The sequence below is a fragment of the Mandrillus leucophaeus genome, unplaced genomic scaffold (assembly GCF_000951045.1).
Source record: "Mandrillus leucophaeus isolate KB7577 unplaced genomic scaffold, Mleu.le_1.0 Scaffold537, whole genome shotgun sequence".
Classification (NCBI taxonomy): domain Eukaryota; kingdom Metazoa; phylum Chordata; class Mammalia; order Primates; family Cercopithecidae; genus Mandrillus; species Mandrillus leucophaeus.
Window position 1 is genome coordinate 319,772 of NW_012105775.1, and position 23,892 is coordinate 343,663.

The 23,892-nt window shown below is 41.5% G+C and overlaps 1 protein-coding gene across 7 annotated transcripts in view; it reads left to right on the plus strand.

Moving 5' to 3' along the window:
• The window catches only part of DISC1 (disrupted in schizophrenia 1), a 430,525-nt gene that overhangs the window by 124,777 nt on the left and 281,856 nt on the right, over positions 1-23,892 (plus strand). For 6 of the 7 annotated variants that reach the window (XM_011997303.1, XM_011997304.1, XM_011997306.1 and 3 more), the window contains exon 4: positions 17,541-17,691. In XM_011997303.1, the coding sequence (XP_011852693.1) occupies positions 17,541-17,691 (151 nt within the window). Of the gene's footprint in view, positions 1-17,540; positions 18,234-23,892 lie in introns of those variants that run through there. The other variant, XM_011997313.1, reaches the window with a different exon arrangement.

Here is a 23,892-nt window from a genome sequence, read left to right on the forward strand (position 1 = left end):
GCATATATCTTAATACACAGGTAGAAAGTTGGATAGTTTGCTCTTTCTACTAATAAGTAGAGGTGATAGTAGTACTGTGACAGTGGTGATAGTGGTTGGAGTGCTAGTGGAGGTGATAATAGCAGTGGTCGTGGTGCTGATGATAGTAAATATGAGAGTGGAGTTGGTGGTGTAAGTAATGGTAGTGGGAACAGTGGCAGTGGTGGTGATGGTAGAAGCGGTGATAGTGGTGATAGGAGTGGTGGTGGTGATGGTAGGAATGGTGGTGGTTGTAGCAGTGTTGTTGGTGATGGTGGTAGTGTTAGGAGTGGTGGTAGTCATTGTGGTCGGAGTAGTAGTGGTAGTGGTAGAAGCAGTGGTAGTGGTAATGGTGGTGGTGATGGTAGGAATGGTGGTGGTTGTAGCAGAGTTGGTGATGGTGGTAGTGGTAGAAGTGGTGGTGATAGTAGTGGTAGGAGTGATAGTGGTGGTGATGGTAGGAGTGATGGTGATGTTTACTTGGCAGATTCTTGCTGAAGAAGAGTGTAGGAGTGTTGCCGGTGATGGTACGTAGGAGTGGTGGTGATGGTAGAGGTGGTGGTAATGGTAGGAGTGTTGGTGGTGATGGCAAGAGTGGTGGTGATGGTGGGAGTGGTGGTAATGGCAAGAGTGGTGGTGATGGTAGGGGTGGTGGTGATGGTAGGAATGGTGGTGATTGCAGTAGGAATGGTGGTAGTGGTAGTGAGTGGTGGTGGTGATGGTAAGAGTACTGGTGTCTATAGAAGTGGTGGTTGTGGTTGTAGGAGTGGTGGTGATGGTGGTGATTATAGAAGTGGTGGTGATTGTAGGAGTGGTAGTGGCTGTGGCAGTGCTGGTGATGGTGGGAGTGATAGTGGTAGCTGTAGTGGTGATGATGGTAGAAGTGGTGGTGGTTGTGGCAGTGCTGGTGATGGTGGGAGTGATGGTGGTAGTGATAGTGGTAGTGGTGGTGAGGATAGGAGTGGTAGTGGTTGTGGCAGTGCTGGTGATGGTGGTAGCGGTAGTGATAGTGGTGGTGATGGTAGGAGTGGTGGTGGTTGTGGCAGTGCTGGTGATGGTGGGAGTGATGGTGGTAGTGGTAGTGGTGGGAGAAGTCATAGTGGTGGTCATGGTAGGAGTGGTAGTGGTGGTGGTGATTGTGGGAGTGGTGGTGGTGCCATGAGTAGTGGTAGTGGTGGTGGTATGAGTTATGGTGATGATGGTAGTGATGGGAGGGGTGGTGGTGATAGTCGTGATGGTTGGGGAGTGGTGATGGTAAAAGTGGTGGTGTTGGTGGTAAGGGTATTGGTGGTGGTGATGGCTGAAGTGGTGGTGGGGGTAGTAGGAGTGGTGATGGTGATGATGACCTGACTGGTGGTGGTGGTGGTGGTGGTGGTGGTGGGAGTGTTTGTGAGCACTTTCTATTGCACTCAAAAAGAAGTGGACAAACTCATTTCTCTTGCCTGGACAGTTGTGAGTGAAGATGCCTCCATTCCTGAGCCTGAACCATGAGCTTGGACCACATATATAAGTGATTCACTTTTCCATAGCATCTATGAAGACATACTTGTAGAAACAATGTGTAGTTCTGAAAATCTGAGGTTTTAATGAAAAGTAGCAAAAATTCAGTTGGTCATTTACTTCCCTGGGACATTTGATGATTGACATTTGGTGAAAGAACATTTTATTGTGAATCTCTTTGAAGTGGTGGGGCAATGAGGATTTTAGAGGAGCCCATAATCAAGCCCGTTCTTCAGAAGCTTGTGATCCTGAGAAATTTTGTGTTTTTTGTGTTTTTTGTGTTGTCTATAAACAGCAACTATAAGCATGTTTGCAAGGCCTGTTGGCATCATGTGCACGTGTGCTCTCTCTCTCTCTCTCTCACACACACACACACACGCACACATGCACACACATGAGCTTGCTAGAGCTTGCCAGTCGTATGACACACTCAAGACCTGGTGTAAGTACTTTTTCTATTTTAGTCATTCACAACTTGACTAGTTTACTTGGCAAATTCTTGCTGGGGAAGAACACTTGCTTCAAAACCACATATCCCACTGAAATGTGTCAGCAAAGCAACAAGTATGTATCAAGAACAAGGCAATAGGCTAAGTGCTGAGTGGGGAGATATCACAGTTAAATTATTGCTTGTCTTCCAAAATTTTTGTATCATCTCCAGAGGTTTGTTTTTCCTTTCATATCACAACAAAATGATTTCCCAGTCTTCTTTCCACACATTGGGCAAGCTTAAAATACAGCATTTCTAAAAATCCTCTTTGGTGTTCACTGAAAAGATCTATGAGCTATGGAAATCAAGCTTACCCTAAGCTGTTTAGCATTAAGCATTTGAAGAAACCAAATCTCCATTTTTATGCAGAAATCAAAGAGTGGCATAAGTAACCTGTAGGTTATTTTAATAATACAATAATTTTCTAAACAATAAACAACTCAAATTTTGTAGCTGGCTTTGTAAGTAGAGAAATTGAGATGAAGTCACTCATAATCACACTGGCTGATTGATTGCCAAAACTCTTAGTTCTTCCCCGGGACTTTAAAAAAAAATACTTTTAATAAAAAGTACAGATACTATTTACATATTTTGTATCCTGATTTATCTTGTAATATTAAAATATTTCCTGTTTTCCTAATTGTTCTTTGACTTACTACATACCATTCTATGAGTGGATATACCATAATTTACTTAACCATTCCCCTAGAATTGGATCTGAGGCTGTTTCCATTTTTGAGAGTTTTTTTGTTTGTTTCTTTTGGCTACTGAATACTTCCTATGGGAAAGAGGTGGACACGGTGGAAAATGAGTTGATAGAATAGTTTGCATTTGTATAAGGCATGCAAATATGTATTTCCAGATATGTCACAGTGACAGCATAGAATCTTTCCTGTAGAAAGAACACGGAGGTTAAGAACATAGGTTTGGAGTTAGACAGACCTTGGCTTTGTTTCTGAATGCACATAGCTGTGTGACTAATTTTGAAAATTTTCTCAAACTTTCTATAGGCTTCTGTCTTTCATTTCCAAAGTGGGAGTCACCACTCTCTCATGGGATCATTGTGAGGAGAAAACGATTGATATGTAGCAATGTGCTTGGTACATAGCAGTGCTCATAAAATGGTTGCTATTTTCTATGCTTATCTTATTCCTCATCCAAACAGAAACATTCATTCATTTGTTTTATTTTTATTTTTATTTTATTTTATTTTATTTTTTTGAGTCAGGGTCTGGGTTTGTTGCCCAGGCTGGAGTGCAGTGGTGTGATATTGGCTCACTACAACCTCTGCCTCCTGGGCTTAAGCCATCCTCCCACCTCAGCCTCCTGAACAGCTGAGACTACAGGCATGTGCCACTGCACTTGGCTACTTATTTGTATTTTTTTGTAGAAACGGGGTTTTTCTATGTTGCCTAGTCTGGTCTTGAACTCCTGAGCAGAAGAGATGCTCCTGCCTTGGCCTTTCAAAGTGCTGGGATTACAGGTATAAGCCTCTGTGCCCAGCCCCATTCATTTATTTATTCAGCATTTACCAGTGGCTGTTGCATGCCTGGCACTGAGCTTGTTACTGGCAAGACAGAGCTGAATGAGGCTCTGTTTCTGCCTTGTGGATCCCCTAGTATCCAGGGACCCAGATCAAACAGTTAGGCAAGACCCCTGTGTCACTGAGGAAACTACAGGGGAAGGTACTGCTTTGGGGATGGCTCTTGGGAAATGTAATAGCAAAAGCCCAGAGGTTAGCACCGAAAAAGATTAAGTTCAGATTCTGCCTTTGCTACTTTCTTGCTGTGAGGTCTTGGGAAAATTCCTTAAAGTTCCTGAATTTCACTTTCTGCATTTGTATTCTTACTCTGCAAACTGTTGTGAAAGAATATACATATAGCTCTGGGCATGTAGCAGATGCTCAAAAATGATTATTATGCTTGAAGTCTTCAGTGCCCCAGTCATGGCTGATTTTCATGAAAATGAACTCAGCAAACTCTAGTGTTCTGAAATGTCTAAGACTGGCTCAGCTGTGCTCAGGTTGGTCTGAAATACATTTTATTACTGTCTAATTCTCTGCAAAGTGGTCATTCGCTCATCGTATGTATGGTAATGTGGAATTAGAATATTCAGCTTTCAGAGAATTTCATTTATTGGCCATTATGTAAAAACCAAAGAAAAATGACTTATGAAGACGTTTATTGCTTTGTAACTTTAAAAGGCCTCCTTAGAATTAGAATGGCTACACAGCCTCTAAGAATGTGGTCTATACTATATATTCTGTCATCCTGCAGATACAACAAGGCAGTGGGAATCGAATCTATTTAGCAGGATGTCTTTATGTGTGAAGATTTCTTGCTGCTTATAAATGCTTATTTGATTATTTATTCATAGATTAGAAAGCCCTTTTCTTTCATTCTGTTTCCTTATTGTAACCCAAGTAACAGTCAGTTATTACTGATGTACTAAAGAATACCAGATGAGCATTGACCTTCAATTAAACATTAACACGTATGTTGCAGTAGCATAAAAAATAACATTCACTTCCTTCAGAATAGAATGAGATGATGGTTAACATTTCTATTGCTGAGGTCCTATGAGTAAAACATGTTTGTTTCATAAATAGAATTTATATTATCAATTGGAACATATTCTTCAATGCATTATTTTGCCTACTGCTTAGGAATATCTTCCTTTGTTAATTTTCAGTTTTTTTGTTTCTACTATTCAGCCATGCTTATAAAATGCAAGTAATATTTCTAATATTATTGCTGTTCTGTTAGTCAGATGAGTTCAACCACATTTATTCAGCACCTGCTGTGTGCAATACACTTGTCAGCACGCTGGTCTTAAACCTTGAGCTATAAACTGAAATCACATTAACAATATCTACAGAAAGACGCAGAGATTTAAAATAAAGAAAAGTCAGAGAAAGGTGAGTTATGTTTTTTTGACCACTGGGCCAAACAGGGAAAGGAGAATAGGAGAGAAGGTTTTCTTAAAGGCACAATAGGATTCACACAAATGAGGGGACTTAGAACAGGCAGGTCACAAATACAGCACTTGTAGTGCTGGGGATATGTATTAATATTTTAAAAAACAACTTATTTTGAAATAATTCCACACTTAAAAGTCACAAGTATGCTACAAAGAGCTCACATAGCTCCCTTGTTTTTGTTTCTGAGCTGGCTCATTCCTGAGCTGGATACACACACTCATTATCAGAACCTTTTTCTGATCTCTTGAGAGCAAGCTGCAGTTTTATTTTTATTTTTATGTTTATTTTTTGAGTCAGGGCTTGCTCTGTTGCCCAGGCTAGAGTGCAGTGGCATGATATCAGCTCTCTGCGACCTCTGCCTCCTGGGCTCAAGCCATCCTCCCACCTCGGTCTCCTGAGTAGCTGGGAATACAGGCATGTGCAACTGCACCTGGCTAATTTTTTGTAGAGATAGAGTTTTGCCGTGTTCTGAGGCTGGTCTTGAACTCTTGAGCTCAAGCAATCCTCCCACCTTGGCCTCTCCAAATGCTGGGATTACAGGTATGAGTCATGATGCCCCGTCACTCCTACGTACCCCATTGTGTATGCCCCCAAACAAGGACACTCTCCCACAACCAACCTGCAGCTTCCTCCGAGTCATGAAGTCAGCATTAATACAACACTCTTCTTCAGTCTACAGATTCCATTCAATTTCACCAAGCATCCCAGCAATGCTCCTTTCTCCTTTCTCCTTTCTGACTCAGGAACACATATTGCATGCAGTTGTTGTAGCTCTTAAGTTTCCTCCTGCTTGAGCAGTTCCTTAGTACTCAGTCGTTCTCTGTCTTCCGTGTAATTGAAAGTTTTCAGGAGTGTAGACCTTACATTCTGTTGGATGACCTTCAGCCTGAGTCTCTCTGATGTTTCCTCATGACCGGGGTCAGGTCATGCAACCCTAATGAGAACCTCTTGGAAATGACGCTGTCCTTTCACATCAGGTGTCACACAGTGTGGACCCCTCCCGCCACTGTGGATGGTAATCTTCATCACCCCATCATGCTGTGGCTGCCTGGTTTCTCCAGCACTAAGTTCCCATGTTTCCTTTGATGTCTGAATAGTATGTTGTGGGCATGATAGTCTATGATTATTCTGATGCCTACTCCCCATCAAACCTCTATTTCATCATTCCTTTCCATTAGTCAACATTCTATTAGCATGCATGTGTTGGTTCCTATTCTATTCAATAGGCTTGTACTTTATTACTATTATTTATTTTGATTCTCAAAATGTCCCAGATTTGGACCACAGGAACTTCTTCAAGGTGTCTCTTGTCTTCTGTTGACATGTCCCCATCGGCCTTTGAGTACTTCTTAATTTTTTGTACATCAGGATGCTGTAGACACATCTGTATTGCCCCTGCCTCAGCCCTGGCCTCAGCCATTTCTCCCAGGAGCTCTGGTTCCTTGTATGGATGGATGGAGTTTAGAAATCAGGATCTGTGTGCTTGGTGTGCTCGTTGCTACTGAGGTGTCATTACTCATAGGCCTTCTCAGTGGGTAAATATAGAAAATGTACATAAATGCACACATATGCTTCTGTAGCTATTTCCATATTCACCTGTGAGTTTGCATGTTAAAAACTAGTAGTTTATGGTAATGTTTCCAATTCCACTGCAAGTCATTTGAATCTTTTCTACCCTTCCCCATTTCCATGATTGGATGAACATTTGCCAGTACTCAGGAATCTGGCCCTCTTTATCCTCATATCCTTAACTGCTCCATTTATTTACATTTTTCTCCATGTAACCTATCTCCCATTTATCCCAGCTGTCTTCCCCATCTGCTGTTGTGTTCCCCTCAATGTGCCTCATCCCCAGGCCCTGGTGGGCTCATCACCCTGCGTGCCACCAGCCCCTGCCTCCTCGGTGCTGGTGAGCGGACCACCTGTGTGCTCCTGCACAGGCTCCCAACTTACCAGTGGGGCAGCTCACTGCCACCTTTTCTGCACAGGAGGAGAAAAGAAGGCCCATTTATGATTTTGACCCCAGTCTCGGGCACTGAGTTCTTCAAGGACTAGCAATGTGTCTTGTTCATCTTTGTAGCCCAATGGTCTAGCAATGTTGATTTACCCAAAGTATTATTAATTGAGTGACACATGAAATAATAAATAAATACGGCATTTGAAAGGTGAAAAAATCTTATTGTCAATCATTTTCAAACACTCTCCTCTCCCAGAGGAACCATTTCCACATCATCTGTATCACATGGACAAAGATTGCCAATCTGGGTAAAGCTTCCTCCTTCCCCTGTTGAGGTGTGAAACGGACTGAATGTTTGTGCTCCCTAAATTCCTGTGTTGAAACCCTAATTCTAATGCGATGGTTTTAGGAGGTGGAGTGTTTGGGAGGTGATTAGGTCAGGAGGGCAGAACCTTCATGAATGGAATTAGTGCCCTTGTAAGAAGAAACCAGAGAGGTAGCTTGTTCCTTTTCTGCCATGAGAAAGCAGCTGCCTGCAACATGGCAGCTCTCACCAGAACCTATGCTGGCAGCTTGATCTTGAACTTCTAGCCTCCAGAACTGTGGGCAAACATTTCTGTTGTTTAATCTACCCAGTCTATGGTACTCTGTAATAGCATCACAAACTGACATAGACGAGGAGGTCTCTGATGCACCTTTTTGTTGTTTTGTAACAATCGTGATTTAAAAACATCTTGTGGAGGTATTGGTCATATTTAGCACATGAGGCTCTGGGACTTAAGTGGGGTAAGTGATTTGTCACATAGGATATGCACAGTTAGTGTCCAAGCTGTTGCCCGGATCTGGGTACCCCGATCCTTAGTGTTGTGATTCTGTGTTCTCTCCAATGTCATGCGTCCCCCACATGACTCGGGAGCAGAGTGTTGGCATGGAGAAGAGACAGGGAGGCTGAGCAAGCTCACTCATGGTCATGAATGCCAGGGACAGAGGTTTGGACATTGTTCTGGAGCTCACATGGAGTCTTCCAGGCCTTTGAGAACATTTTGTATTATAGGTTGAGTACCTCTTATATGAAATGCTTAGGACCCGAAGTGTTTCAAGTTTCCAGTATTTTTTGGGGGCAGTCTTCGAGTATTTGCACATATATAATGAGATATCTTCAGGATAGGACTCAAGCCTATACATGAAATTCATTTATGTTTTTTGTACATCTTACACACATAGTCTGAAGTTAATACTATACAAATTTCCAAATAATTTTGCGCATGAAACAAAGTTTTGGCTGCGTTTTGACTGTGACTGTGGCCTGTGAGGTCAGGTGTGGAGTTTTCTACTTGTGGCATCATGTCAGCACTCAAAAACTTTCAGATTTTGGGGCACTTCAAATTTCAGATTTTTGGATTAGGGATGCTCAACCTGTAACATGTACAAAAGTACTTGGAGTAATGCCAGGTCCTAGCAGATGTTTCTGCATTTTGTTTATCAGCTTGTGCACATCTGAGTGTTAGGAAGGCCACTCTGTTGGTGATGTGTGGAAACCACGGAAGGAGTGAGAGAGATTAGGCAGGGAGTAATTCATCCCTGCAGAAATGCTGACAACTCGGGCTAGGCTGGGGGCAGTAGAAATGGAGAAGATGTGAATATGTCAAACACCATGAGAGACTCACAAGGATGTGAAACGTAGGAAGAGGACAAATCAAAGAATCTGAAGCTGTAGGCCTGGATAGGATAGTGCCCTTGCAAGGCAGAGTAACATCTTGCTAGGTAGGTAGGCAGTGAACTTGATTGAAGACTTGATGAGATTTATGTCTTCTATTCATTTAGTTGCTAATGAAAAGGGTTTAAAGTGGTTTACGAAAAACATAAAAAACAAGAAACAAAACAAGGGAATCTAAAGTTCACTGTAATGAGACACATTTTTGTGAACATTTGCTGTGAGCCAGGCAGCATCCCCGGGGCAGGTCACTATACAATGACCAACACTGTGTCATGGCATCTTTTGTGTGGATGCAGGAGGCCTCGAACATGTGGAGGTGAGGGTGTGGCGGCTTGTCAAGGAGAACCTGCCTGTGCTTAGGGAACTGGTGGAGCAAGGAGCCTACCTGGAGGGTTGGCAGGACCGGAGGAGATACTGGGGACTGATGGATGAGGCAGACTTAGCCTGGGCTGGATGTGGAGGAAGAATGACTCCGGCAATGGGAACAGCAGATTCCCCTGAACCCTGCTCCCAGCTCGTCTCACGGCAGCTTTGCTTTTCTGGTTCCCTGTGTCCGATCTGTCAGAGAACATCCTGAATCCAACCACCGTTCACCACCTGCACTTTCTTTTCTAGGTCCCGGCTATCCTTAGGTCTTGCCTGGGGAATAGTGGTGACCCTGTGACTGGTCTCTGGGCTCTGCCCTTTTACAATGTGTTCCCAACAGAGCAGCCAGGTGATCCTGTTAAACATGAGCTGGATCGTGCCAGTCCCCCGCTCAGAACCCTTCAATGGCTCTCATCTCCCTTGGGGTAAACACCAAAGTCCTCTACAATGGCCTGCGTGGCTCTGAAGATCAAGCCCACTGTCATACCCTCTCTCCCTCGTCTACTACTTTCCCCTTGGTTTGCCCTACTGGGAGTGTTCCTTACATATTGAAGCGTGTGTTTGCCTCATGGCTTTTGCACTCCCTCTGCCTGGAATATCTAATTAGTGAATAGGGGTGTCATTCAGGGAACCCAGAGAGCTAGCTTTTATCAAAATGGAGGTAGAACGCACCCTTCTGCTAACCAGAGGTGGTGCTGGCAGGGGAAGTGGAAGCTCCCAGTAGCTGAGAGCCATGAGAGAGGCTGGAGTAGGAGATAATTTAGAAATTGGAGATAACCACTGAAGCTGTACAATTACTGGTGACCATCCTGATGCCCTTTTCTAATCATGAGATAAAAAATAACTGAGGCTGAGCATGGTGGCTCATGCCTGCAATCCTAACACTTTGGGAGGCTGAGGCAGGAGGATCACATGAGGTCAGGAGTTTGTGACCAGCCTGGACAACATGACAAAACCCCATCTCTGAAAAAATAATTTAAAAAGCAGAGCCTGGTGGCACATACCTGTAACCCAAGTTACTTAGGAGGCTGAGGTGGGAGGATCGCTTGAGCCCAGGAGTTTGACGTCAGCCTGGGCAACATAACAGGGCTCTGTAGCTACAAAAATAAAAATAAAAAAAGCTGGGTGTGGTGGCACATGCCAGTAGTCCCAGCCACTCGGGAGGCTGAGGCAGGAGGATCGCTTGAGCCCAGGAGTTGGAGGCTGCCACTGCATTCCAGCCTAGGTGACAGAGCAACACTTTGTCTCAAAAAAGAGAGAGAGAGAGAGAAAATAGTAGCTTTTGATGCCTACACTTTTGAAGGTGAGTAGCAGCATAGAACATAGCTAATCACAGATACTTTCTGCGATCACTTATATCTTCCTTTGGAATTCACTGTGAGTGTAATTTTTGGCAACTGGTTTACCATTTCCAGTGTTTAATTTTGTTGGATCAACCTGCATTCTCTGAGAACTTTTCATCTGGCAGCGGACGGGTATAGTTTAGAATATGGTGGATAGCAGAGGGAGGCTAGACTGGGTTTTTAATTTTTTTTTGGAATTTGAAGATAGTACTTAATGGCATTACTAATAATAGACAATCCTTTTGAACACTTACAAAGTGCCAGGCATGATGCTAAATGCTTTGCATAGATTATCTCAGTTAATCCTCAGAAGACCTTATGATGTAGATACTATTATTAACCCCATTTTTTACAGAGCAGGAAACTGAAGCTTAGAAAGGTTAAGTAACTTGAAGGTCAGACAGCTAGAAATGGCAGAGTTGGAGAAAACTCAGGTTTTCTCCTAACCCCTATGGAACAGATCTGGATGCATCTTTACATACATTATGACTGTATCAGGATGCTATTTTAGAACACGTAATTCAAGAACTTTATTGCATTTCACCAAAGTTTTGATTTTGTAGAACAAGAAATAAAGCATTAGGAAAGTAATCATGTAATCGTTTGAATGCTTGCTGTCAGTTAAGGAATGGGTACACTTCAGCATTATCCTAGAAGGTCTTATCAGGCCAGACTCTTCTGCATATTTTAAGTAGGGTGTCTGAATTAGCTTCCGCAGTAACTGCTGAAGAAGGTAGCACAGACTGAGAAGTCTGCTAATGACCTGGGACTTGATCTTGGACAGATGACCTTTTCTAGTATCCTTAGAATGAATTGTTGGTAAATGCTCTTAGTTTCCGGCTATAGGTTTCAATGCATATGGCAAGTTTATGTGAATGTCTTTCACTTAACAGCCCCAGAAACACAAGTTTTCTGCCCTTTCCTCTACCTTTTTGGTACCCAGGTGTGTGCCTTGGGGGTGGGCCAGTGCAGGAAAAGAGTTAGGTTGAGAGGCACACTGCGACTCATGTTACCCTCTGCTGGTGTATGATAAAAGGTTTTGTTCAAAATGACAAGCTTGTTGAAAAGTGTGTTTTGATTTAGACTTGTGTCTTATCAAAATGGCCTCCTTAGAAAATGGCTTATAGAGCCATAAGAACATAAAGGAGTCTTTGTGATCTAGGGTAGAGACTCTTCAAACATTTTCTCATTATGACATAAAAAAGGATAATGTTTGTAGTGCACGCTGGGGTAAGTAGTAAGTGCTCATGGCCCGAGGTGATGGCTTGGGATGTTGGGCTGCCCTAGGGCCCACCCACTGCTCCAGGGTGAAGAGGATCAAGGTGTCAGTGCACCTGCCAAGGACCACCAGAAGGGAAGCTCTGATGAATGGTATCTTAAAACCCAGTCCTTCCATTTCTGCAGAAATAGTTTTATGGGAAACTTTCTAATTCTTTGGGCATTTGATTTTGAAGATAAGTTCTCATTAGAATGGATTCCAATTTCTGCAGTTTACTTAAATTTTTTAAAAAAATAATTTGATACCAACTCTTTATTAGCAAAGAAAATGGAATAAATCTTTTTTTGTGTGCCAGGAAGCATAGTGTTTTTTCCATAAGAAACAAAGGTGGAATATATGTAATGGGTGAGAGACAACCAAAACTTCCCACATAAGGGCCAGTAAGAGAATCCCAACAAATAGCAAAAGTTCATTTTCCAGGACCCATTCATCACAGAACAATTCAAAAGCTACATAAAGATCAGTCTCATCTGCATTTTAGAAATACATTTCAATTCACCCATGGATCCAACAGCCTTTCAGATAGATAGAGAAGTTTTTATTAACTAACTTAGGAAAAAACACCACCTGTTAAACTCATAAATGATTGTTTAAAGAGTATCTACAGAATTCTCCTCTCAATGTTTCCATGTAAAAGAAATGAAAATTAATAGTACCGAGATCCTCGTTAATAATGAGCCACTGATAAACACAACATATTTATAACTTGTGTAACATTTTATTTATGTGCATTCTTTCAGCATTATGCAATATGTAATTAAAATTTTTTAATTAAAATTTAATATCTTTATTTGTTGTCAATTGATTTTTCCCCCATTTAAAAATTTGCAAATGATAATTGTGCATATTCATGGGGTACATAGTGATGCTTCAGGACATATAATATATAGTGATCAGATCTGGGTAATTAGCATATCCCTCATCTCAAACATTTATTATCTTGTTTTTTTTTTTTTTTTGAAACATAGTTTTCCTCTGTTGCCCAGGCTGGAGTGTAGTGGCGCAATCTCGGCTCACTGCATCCTCCACCTCCCGGGTTCAAGTGATTCTCCTGCCTCAGCCTCCTGAGGAGCTGGGATCACAGGCGCCTACCACCATGCCTGGCTAATTTTTGTATTTTTAGTAGAGACGGGGTTTCACCATGGTGGTCAAGCTGGTCTTGAACTCCTGACCTCAAGCAATCCACCTGCTTCAACCTCCCAAAGTGCTGGGATTACAGGTATGAGCCACCGTGCTCAGCCTAAACATTCATTAACTTTTTGTTTTGGGAACATTCAATGTCCTTCCATCGCCGGGCGCGGTGGCTCATGCCTGTAATCCCAGCACTTTGGGAGGCCGAGGCGGGCGGATCACAAGGTCAGGAGATCGAGACCATGGTGAAACCCCGTCTCTACTAAAAATAGAAAAAATTAGCCGGGCGCAGGGGCGGGCGCCTGTAGTCCCAGCTACTCGGGAGGCTGAGGCAGGAGAATGGCGTGAACCCGGGAGGCGGAGCTTGCAGTGAGCCGAGATTGTCCCACTGCACTCCAGCCTAAAAAAAAAAAAAAAAAAAAAAAATCCTTCCATCTTTTGGAAACTGTAAAATATACTATTGTAAACTATAGTCATTCTCCATTGCTGTAGAACACTAGAACTTATTCCTCCTATCTAGCTGTAATTCTGTAACTTTTAACAAATCTCTGCCTATCCTTCTCTTCCTGCTTCCCTTCTCAGCCTCTAATATCCTCTATCCTACTTTTTACTTCTATGAGATCAACCCTGATACAGTTTGGATGTTTGTGCCCTCCAAATTTCATGTTGAAATGTGATCTCCAGTGTTGGAGATGGGCCTGGTGGGAGGTGTTTGTGTCATGGAGTGGATCCCTCGAGAATGGCTTGATTCTCTTCCCATGGTAATGAGTGAGTTTTCGCTCTATTAGTTCACATGAGAGCTGGTTGTTTAAAAGAGCCTGGCATTTCTCACTTGTTCCCTCTCTTGCCACGTGACATGCCTGCTCTCCCTTAGCCTTCTGCCATGATTGTAAGCTCCCTGAGGCCCTCACTGGAAGCAGTTGCTGGCACTCAGCTTCTTGTAAAGTCTGCAGAACCATGAGCTAAATAAATCTGTTTTCTTTATAAATTACCCAGCCTCAGGTATTCCTTTATAGCAATGCAAAATGGATTAAAACAAACTCATTTTAGCTTCCACATATGAATGAAAACATGTTTAACTTTCTGTTCCTGTCTTATTTCACTTAACATAATGTCTTTCAGTTCCATCCATATTGCCAAGAATGACAGGATTTCATTCTTAATGACTGAATAGTATTTCATTGTGGATATATACCACATTTGCTTTATCCATTCGATTGTTGTTGGACACTTAGATTGATTCCATATCTTGACTATTATGAGTAGTGCTGCAAGAACATGGGGGTGCAGATGTCTCTTTGAGATGCTGATTTCCTTTCTTTTGGATAAATATCCAGCAGTGGGATTGCTGGATCATATGGTTGTTCTATTTGTAGTTTCTTGAGGAACATCCATACTGTTCTCCATAGTGGCTGTACTGGTTTACGTTTCCACCAACAGTGTAGAAGAGTTCCTTTGTCTTCACATCCTCACAAGCATTTGTTATTTATTTATGTTTGTCTTTTTGATAATAGCCATCCTAACTGAGGTGAGATGATACCGCATTGTGATTTTGATTTGCATATACCTGATGATTAGTGATGTTGAGCTTTAAAAAATATATTTTTGGCCATTTTTATGCCTTCTTTTGAGAAATGTCTGTTCAGATTATTTGCCCATTTTTATATTAGATTGTTTTTCTTTTGTTGAGATGATTCAGTTCCTTGTATATTCTAGATAGTAATCTCCTGTTGGATGGGTAGTTTGCAAACATTTTCTCCCATTCTGTAGGTTGTCTTTTCACTCTGTTGATTGTTTCTTTCTTTTATTTTTTTGAGAAAGAGTCTCACTCTGTTCCCCAGGCTGGAGTGCCGTGGCATGATCACAGATCACTGCAGCCTCGACTTCCCCAGACTCAGGTGATCCTCCCACCTCAGCCTCCTGAGTAGCTGGGACTACAGCCATACACCATCATGCCTGGCTAATTTTTGTGTTTTGTGTAGAGATGGGGTTTCACCATGTTTCCCAGGCTGGTCTTAAACTCCTGGGTTCAAGTGATCCTCCTCACTTAGCCTCCCAAAGTGCTGGGATTGCAGGTGTGAACCACTGGGCCTGGTCTTGTTGATTTTTTTCTTTGCTATGCAGAAGATTTTTAATTTGATAAAATTTCACTTGTTTAGTTTTGCTATTGTTGTCTGTGCTTTTAAAATCTTATTCATAAAATATTTTCCCAGACTCATGTCCTCTGTTTTCTTCTCATAGTTTTATCATTTTTGGTCTTACACTTAGGTCTTTGATCCATTTAGGGTTGATTTTCGTATAAGGCGAGAGGTAGGGGTCTAGTTTCGTCCTTCTGCCTATGGATATCCAGTTTCCCCAGCACCTTTTATTGAAGAGACCTTCTTTTCCCCAATTAGTGTTCTTGGGACCTTCGTCAAAAATCAGTTAGCAGTATATATGTGGATTAATTTCTGGATTCTCAATACTGTTTCATTGGTCTGTGTATCTAATTTTATGCCAGTACCATGTTGTTTTGGTTACCCCAGCTTTGTAGTATATTTTGAGGTCTGATAGTGTGATACCTTCAGTGTTGTTCTTTTTGCTTATGATTACTTTGGTTATTTGGGGTCTTTAGGATTTTTTTTTTCTATTTCTGTGAGAAATGTCACTGGTATTTTGATAGAGAGAGCAGTGTTATTGTAACAATATTAATTCTTACAATCCATCAGCATGGGCTGTCTTTCCATTTGCTTGCATCCTCTTCAATTTCTTTCATCAGAGTTTCGTAGTTTTCCTTGTAGAGATTGTTCACTTTCTTGGTTAAATTTATTTCTAGGTATTTTAATATTTTTGTAGTTATTGTAAATGAAATTTCCTTATTAATTTCTTTTTCAGCTAGTTTATTGTTCATGTATAGAAATGCCACTGGTTTTTGTATATTAATTTTGTATACTGTAACTTCACTGAATTCATTTATCAGTTCTAAGAGTTTTATTGCTAGAGTCTTTAGGTTTTTCTAGATATAAGAGCATGCAATCTGCAGATAGGGACAATTTAACTTTCCACATTCCAACTTGAATGTCTCTTATTTCTCTCTCTTATCTAATTGCTCTGAATAGGACTTCCAGTGCTATGTTGAATAAGAGTAGTGACAGTTGGGCATTCTTGTGCTGTTCCATTTATTAGAGGAAAAGCTTTCAGCATTTCCCCATTCAGTAAGATATTCACTGTGTGTTTGTCATACATGCTATTAATTACATTGAGGTACTTTCTATACCTAATTTTTTGAGAAGTTTTTTTATTATGAAGGGATGTTGAATTTTATCAAAAACTTTTTCTGCATTTATTGAGATGATCATGTGATTTTTGCCCTTCATTCTATTGATGAGATGTATGATGTTTATTTATTTGCATATTTTGAACCAACTTTGCATTCCTGGGATAAATCCCACTTGATCATGGTATATTATCTTTTTGATGTGTTGTTTGGTTCTGTTTGCTGATATTCTGTTGAGAATTTTTGTGTCTCTTTTCATCAGAGATGTTGGCATGTAGTTTTCTTTGTTGTGTCCTTGTCTCATTTTGGTGTCAGTAATGAGTAGAATGAGTTAGGATGAATTCCTTACCTTTTAATTTTCTGGAATAGTTTAAGAAGAATTGGTATTAATTATTCTTTAAAGGTTCAACAGAGAGTGTGGGATGGGGTAGGGAGTGCATACCTTATGCTTCTAATCTGGAGCAATGCAGCTGTGCAGATTCCTGGCAGGTCTCCAAACTGGACTCAGGGCTTGCAAGAACTGTGAGATTCTCCTTTTGTAAAGACTGTAGGTGTTTACTGGGTCAACAGGGGTTGATGAGGTCCTTCTGTTTATCTTTTCCATGCAATGAGAAGTCCCTCCTGACTCCAGGCAGATTCAATCTGAACAGGGGATACAGGGCTGCAGAGGCTGAGTGCCTGCATGCTGCCTTTCTGGACTGCCATTCACCACAGTTGCATCTTCACTCCCCCACTGTACTCCAGCACCCTCCCTTCAATACTCCAATCAAATCTTACCTGTTTATTCATTGCCTTGGTCCTTTTCTTGGTTGGGTAGGGGGGCAGGCAGAATTCCAGGCATCTCTAATCAACCATCTGCTGACATCACTCTTTCAAATGATCTGTAGTTTATTTTTATTTTTATTTTTTTAAGAAAAAGTTGTGTTACAAGGATTCTATATTTATACCTTGTGCTAGGAGACTTAAGGTCATTAAAATATAATAGAACCCCTACTTTACAGCAGAAGTGGATATATAGTCATCTATAGCATGGTAGAATTCGAACATCACTTCTGTGGCTTTAGTAGATAGACCTGGCTCTATCTGGATGTGCAATTGCTGAGGAAATGTTAAAATCAATACTTGGGCACTGATTTTTTTAAAAAAGTAATTATATAGAACTCACCAAAATTACAGTTTTTTTTTCCTAAAATGCTCACTGTGCTTTTAAAATAATTAATATTAAGTATCCCTCTGTGTGAAGATCATGACCATCATATCACTATGTCAACAATGATCTTTGAGAGTTAAAAGAATAAAAGATAGGAGAGCCATCTTGTTGGTGCAAAGAAGATTCTTAGAAGTACCAACTGAGAGATAAAAATGCTGGCCTGGAAACTAGTCACCTTCTCATGATGTCATTAAGGCAAAAGTTGACTACGACTGGAGCTAAGAGACACCGGAGTTATCTATTTTGCATTTCATGGTTCTTTTTTCCTCTCTCTCGTCATTTTGGGTTTCCAGCTGAGAAATTACAACAAAGATTAGAAGACCTGGAACAAGAGAAAATCAACCTGCACTTTCAGCTTCCTTCAAGGCAGCCAGCTCTTAGCAGCTTCCTGGGTCACCTGGCAGCACAAGTCCAGGCTGCCTTGCGCCGTGGGGCCACTCAGCAGTGAGTACTTGTCATTGTCACCATTTTCCCCTCAGGTTTCTTCCTACCTCTCAGCTCCCACATAGTGAAGAGCTGAGAGGAGCTTAGCTGTAGAGACCCTCGGCTGCCTTTCCTGGGAAGGGCCCTTTGTTGGTTGAGAAGGTGGGGATTCTTCCAGAGTGAGGGATGACCCATGTGGGTCATGCTTCTCTAGAAAGAAGACTTTTCTGCTACTTGACAGAGAGAGACCCTCCTCAAGTGCACCTGCATCCCAGGTCTGAAGCATCTCTTGGGAAGCTACCCTTCTAAGAAGGTGGGGGTAATTTCCTCTTGTTGAGGCAGCTTGGTGTCCTGTGATCATAGTAAGTCTGTAAGATAAACAGATGGTCCCCTCTGACCAAGTGATGAAAATCCATCCTTCTCCTAACTCTACCTCCAGCTCCTGAGCAACGTTTGCTATTTCTGTCACCCAAGGGTCTTCTGAGATCAGTAATACATAGAGAGCAATTGCTGCTTCTAATCCAGTGGCTTGTAGTCCTGGCTGCATGTTTGAATAACTTAGAAAGATTTAAAACCTACCAATGTCCAGGCTCCACCCCAGGCAAGCTAAGTCAGAATGTCTAGGTGTGGGAGGCAAGGGTGGCTCCCAGATATTGGCATGCTTAAAAAGGCTGAGAACCACTGCTCCATCTACCTGCATGTTCCCTCTCTCCCCAGGTAAAGGTCTGAGAGGGAACAGGTGTTTTATGAATGCTATGAGCCTCATCACAATTCAGGTCTCTTTCTACTTAGTTATCAACATGGCCACAACAATTCCACTTTATTTCCCACTTCCAATTGACCCTGACAATCACAAGATTTTCTGGCCTATTCCTATTAAGTGTACATGGCATTATACATTTAGTTTATTTTGGTACCTCCCTAAAGCCTGCCTGCACAGTGAGGCCAATTATTTTCTCAGTTTTGCCAGTAGCATATAGCAGAGTGAATGGCACCTGGTAGGTGCTTCCTTGTAACTATTTGCTTAGTGAACTTTTTCATGGTTCTCTTCAATAGGGAGTAAATTTCACCTCGCCATTTTTATTCTTTTCTAATCTGACATTGAGACATCATTGCAACATTGCATGTTCCTCTTTCTTTCACACATGAGACCACTCCCAAGTTGACTTTTTATGTAATTCTCTCATTCTTTTATCTTTGGGGTTATTTCTTGTCCTCTACTCCAGTCTTGGGAGATTTTTAGCATACAAAAATGGGGCACAAAAATTGAGGCACAATAAATTTAGCTAATTTTTTATGTTTCTATTTATTTAACAAACACTTTCATAACAGTTACTAAGTGCTTTAGAAGTTACTCATTTAACTTATTTCCATTTTTTAAAATTGTGGTAAAATACACATAACATAAAATCCATCATCTTAAGTGATGGTGATTGAGTGATTAAGCCATTATTAAGTATACAGTTCAGTGGTATTAAATACATCATAATGTTGTGCAATCATCACCACCATTCATCTCCAGAACTTTTTCCTCTTCCCCAGGTGACACTTTGTACCCATTAAGAAATAAATTCCCATCCCTTCCCCTCTTCCAGCCCCTGACAATCACATTCTAATTTCCATTTCTCTGAATTTGTCTACTCTGTGTACCTCATACAAGTGGAATCATACAATATTTGCTGTTTTGTGACTGACATTTCTCATAGCATAGTGTCTTCAGTGTTCGTTCATCTGATAGCATGTGTCAAAATTTCCTTTCTTTCAAGGCTGTATAATACTCCATTGTATGGATAGACTACAGTTTGCTCATTCATTCATTTAAATAACTCATTTAATGTTCATGACAATTCTAAGAGGTATTATTATTTTATATATATTATTTTATATATTTTATTATATATAGTATTAAATATATATTTTTTATATATTTCATATATTTATATATAGTATTATTTTATATATTGATATCTACATGTATAGAGATCCGTTATCTACATCTATACCTGAATTTTAGGATGAGGAAACCAGGCCCAAGAGAAGCTAACAAACTTAGGCAGACCAACCAGCAGGTGAGTGCTGAGGGAGACAGAAACCCAACTGTCTGGCTTGCATCCTGGCCCTGAATCAGTGCACTGTGCTGCCTTTTAGCCCTACCTGCAATTTGGATGGAGAGTGTATTAGTCCGTTGCTATAAAGAAGTAACTGAGACTGAGTAATTTATAAATGAAAGAAGATTGATTGGCTCATGGTTCTGCAGACTATACAGGGAGCATGATGGTAGCATCTGCTCAGCTTCTGGGGAGGCCTCAGGAAACTTACAGTCATGGTGGAAGGTGAAAGGGGAGCACACACATTGCATTGCCAGAGTAGGAACGAGAGAGAGAAAAGAGGGAGGTGCCACACACTTTTAACCAACGAGATCTCATGAGAAGTCTATCATGAGAATAGTGCCAGAGAATGGTGCTAAACCATTCATGAAGTATCCACCCCCATGATCCAGTCATCTCCCACCAGACCCTGCCCTCCAACACTGGGGATTACAATTTGACATGAGACTTGGGTGGGGACACAGATCCAAACCATATAATTCCACCCATGTTCTCCCCAAATCTCATGTCTTTCTCACATTGCAAAATACAATCATCCATTCCCAAAAGTCTTAACTCATTTCCAGTGTTAACTCAAAAGTTCAAAGTCCAAAGTCTCATCTGAGACAAAGCTAGTCCCTTCTGCCTGTGAGAGTTTGTAAAATATAAAAACAGTTAGTTACTTCCAAGATGTAGACATTGGGTCAATACTCCTGTTCCAAAAGAGAAAAATTGGCCAAAAGAAAGGGACTATAGGCCCCATGCAATTTGAAGCCCAGAAAGGCAGTCATTAAATTTTAAAGCTCCAAAATAATCTCCTTTTGACTCCATGTCTCACATACAGATCACACTGGTGCAAGGAGTGGGCTCCTGTGACCTTGGGCAGCCCTACCCCTGTGGCTTTTCAGGGTACAGCCCCTGCAGCTGCTCTCACAGGCTGGCGTTGAGTGCATGCAGCTTTTCCATGCTGAGGATGCAAGCTGCCAGTTGGATCTACTATTCCAGGCACTGCAGGATGGTGGCCCCCTTCTTACAGCTCCACTAGGCAGTGCCCCAGTGGCGACTCTGTGTGGGGCCTCCAACCCCACATTCCTCCTCCGTATTACCCTAGTAGTGGTTCTCCATGAGGGGTCCTGCCCTGCCTAGACAACCAAAGCTTTTCCATACATCCTCTGAAACCTAGGCAGATACTCCCAAGCCTCAACTCTTGCACTCTGTGCACCCTCAGTCTTAACACCATGTGGAAATTACCAAGGCTTATGGCTTACACCCTCAGAAGCAGTGGTCCAAGGTGTATCTGGACCCCTTTGAGCCATGGTGGAGTTGGAACAACTGACAGCAGTGTGGGGAGCAACGTCCTGAGCCTGTGCAGAGCAGTGGGGCCCTGGGTCTGCCCCATGAAACCATTCTGTCCTCCTAGGCCTCCAAGCCTGTGAGGGGAGGGGCTGCCATGAAAGTCTCTGAAATGCCTCTGAGGGCTTTTCACCATTGTCTTGGCTATTAGCACTGAGCTCCTTCTTACTTATGCAAATTTTTGCAGCCTGCTTGAATTCCTCCTCTGAAAATGGGCTTTTCTTTTCTACCACATGGCCAAGCTGCAAATTTTCCAAACTTTTATGCTTTGTTTCCCCTTTAAATATAAGTTCCAACTTTAGGTCATTTCTTTGCTCATGCATATGAGAATAGGTTGTTAGAAACAGTCAGGCCACATGGTGAATGCTTTGCTGCTTAGAAATTTCTTCCACCAGATACCTTAAATCATTAATCTCAAGTTCAGAGATCCACATATTCCTTAGGGCAGTGGCACAATGCAGCCAAGTTCTTTGCTAAGCAATAACAAAATTGACCTTTACTGCAGTTCCCAATAAGTTTCTCATTTCCATCTGAGACCTCATCAGCCTGGCTTTCACTGTTGATTTCACTGCCAGCATTTTGGTCATAACCATTAAATCAGTTTCTAGGCATTCCCAAACTTTTCCTCATCTTGCTGTCTTCTTCTGAGCCTTCCACACTCTTCCAACCTCAGCCCTTTACCCAATTCCAAAGCCACTTCCACATTTTCAGGTATCTTTATAGCAATGCCTCACTTCTTGGTACCAATTTTCTGTATTCGTCCATTTTCACATTACTATAAAGAAATATCCAAGACTGGGTAATTTATAAAGAAAAGAGGCTTAATTGGCTCACAGTTCTGCGGGATGTAAAGGAAGCATGATCTGGCATCTGCTAGGCTTCTGGGGAGGCCTTAGGAAACTTACAATCATGGCAGAAGATGAAGGGAGAGCTAGCATATCACATGGCTGGAACAGCAAGAGAGAGAGAAATGGGAGGTGTTACTCACTTTTAAACAACCAGACCTTGTGAGAACTCTATCACAAGAACACCAGAGGATGGTGCTAAACATTCATGAAAGATCCATCTCCATGATTCAATCACCTCCCACCAGGACCCACCTCCAATACTGGGGATTATAATTCGACACGAAATATGTGTGGGGACACAGATCCAAACCATAGCAGAGAGTGATGCTTTTATTGTGGTCTTGCTGAAGTTTTTGATAGAATGTGATTAACTAAAAGCCAGTGTCATGCATTCTTAATTATATTAGGTTACACCATAAGGACATCTGTTACATTTGACTGTTTGAAACCTGTCAAACATTTTATGGGGTTTGACCTGTTAAGGCCCCCAGAAAAGTATAGGTCTTTATTTAACATTTATCAAGCCAATATTAACTGTTGGCTTACTTTATGAGCTATCATCCTCTTTCCTTTTCCTCACAGGAGTTGTCTGTATACTGTGCTTTTATGTTCCATTCACTTTTTGAGCTCACTGTGACCTGATTTCTATCTCTATCACTCCTCAAATCTCTACCAAAATCAGCAATGACTTTCTATTTGTTAAATTTAAAAGACATTTTTCAATTCTTATTCTGCTATATATCACGGCAGTGTCTAGATTTTTTAATAAATTCATTCCTAAAACTCCCATTTCCATTGGCTTTCATGATTTCACCCTTCCTGGTCTTCCTGCTACATTTCTGGCCATTCTGCTTAATGTCTTATGAGCTCCTTCTCTCCCTTTCTTCTAAAATTTTTTTTGAGACAGGGTCTCACTCTATTGGCCAGGCTGGTCTCAAACACCTGGGCTCAAGCAATTCTCCCACCTTGGGCTCCTGAATTGTTGGGATTACAGGCATGAGCCACCATGCCCGGCCCCTTTCTCTTTAATATTGTTGTTCTTCTGTCTTCTGTTCTAGCTTTTCCTCTCTTCTCACTTTGTATCTTCTTTCTTGGTGGTCTCAAATACTCTGAGGCTTCAGATACTGTTTCTATACTAATTTTCCCCAAATTTCTATCCCTAGCCCCGATTTATCTCCAGAATTCCAATCCACAATTCAGTTTTCTATTGAACATCTCCCTTATTTTTACTAAATGTAGTATCTTTTTATCCTTAAAATTACTATCTCTTTATCCTTGTCTTTTACTAAGTTTACTATCTTTTAAACTAAATTTACCATTGTTCTTCCCATTTGGTTCCTTCTCCTATATCCCCAGTCTGAGTGACTTTCACTGCCATTTACCCAGTTACCCAAGTAAGGACTCTGAGGTATCTCTGGGTCTTCCCTTTCCATCTCTCCCCACAGCCATTGGTTACCAAGTCCTGTTGCATCCACTGTCTGTCTCTCTCATTCCCACTCACTTGTCTCACCTGCACATCCATGCCTTAGTTCTGGTCTTTAACATTTTCAATCTGGATTATGGCAATGGTCTCCTTGCTGGTATTTCTGATTTCATTATTACTGCCTCTCATGCATCTTCCACAAGGCCATGATAGAAGTATTACATTATGCTCAATGGCTCCCCATTGCTTGCAAGATAAAATTCATGTTGCTTAGCGTGACATTAAAAGTCTTCACGATCCAGCCCCTGCCCAGCTGCCCAGCATTTAACTAGACATTACCAGCATCTGCAATAGACACTTACTGAAGTATTATATGTTACCCCCAGCTTCTAATTATTTCTAGATTCTATGATCTTGCTCATGCCCCATTGTTACCAACTGTTGGTACCCCATTGTTACCAACTACATTGTTGATACCAACTATTGCCCATTCTTCCAGAGTTAGTGAAAC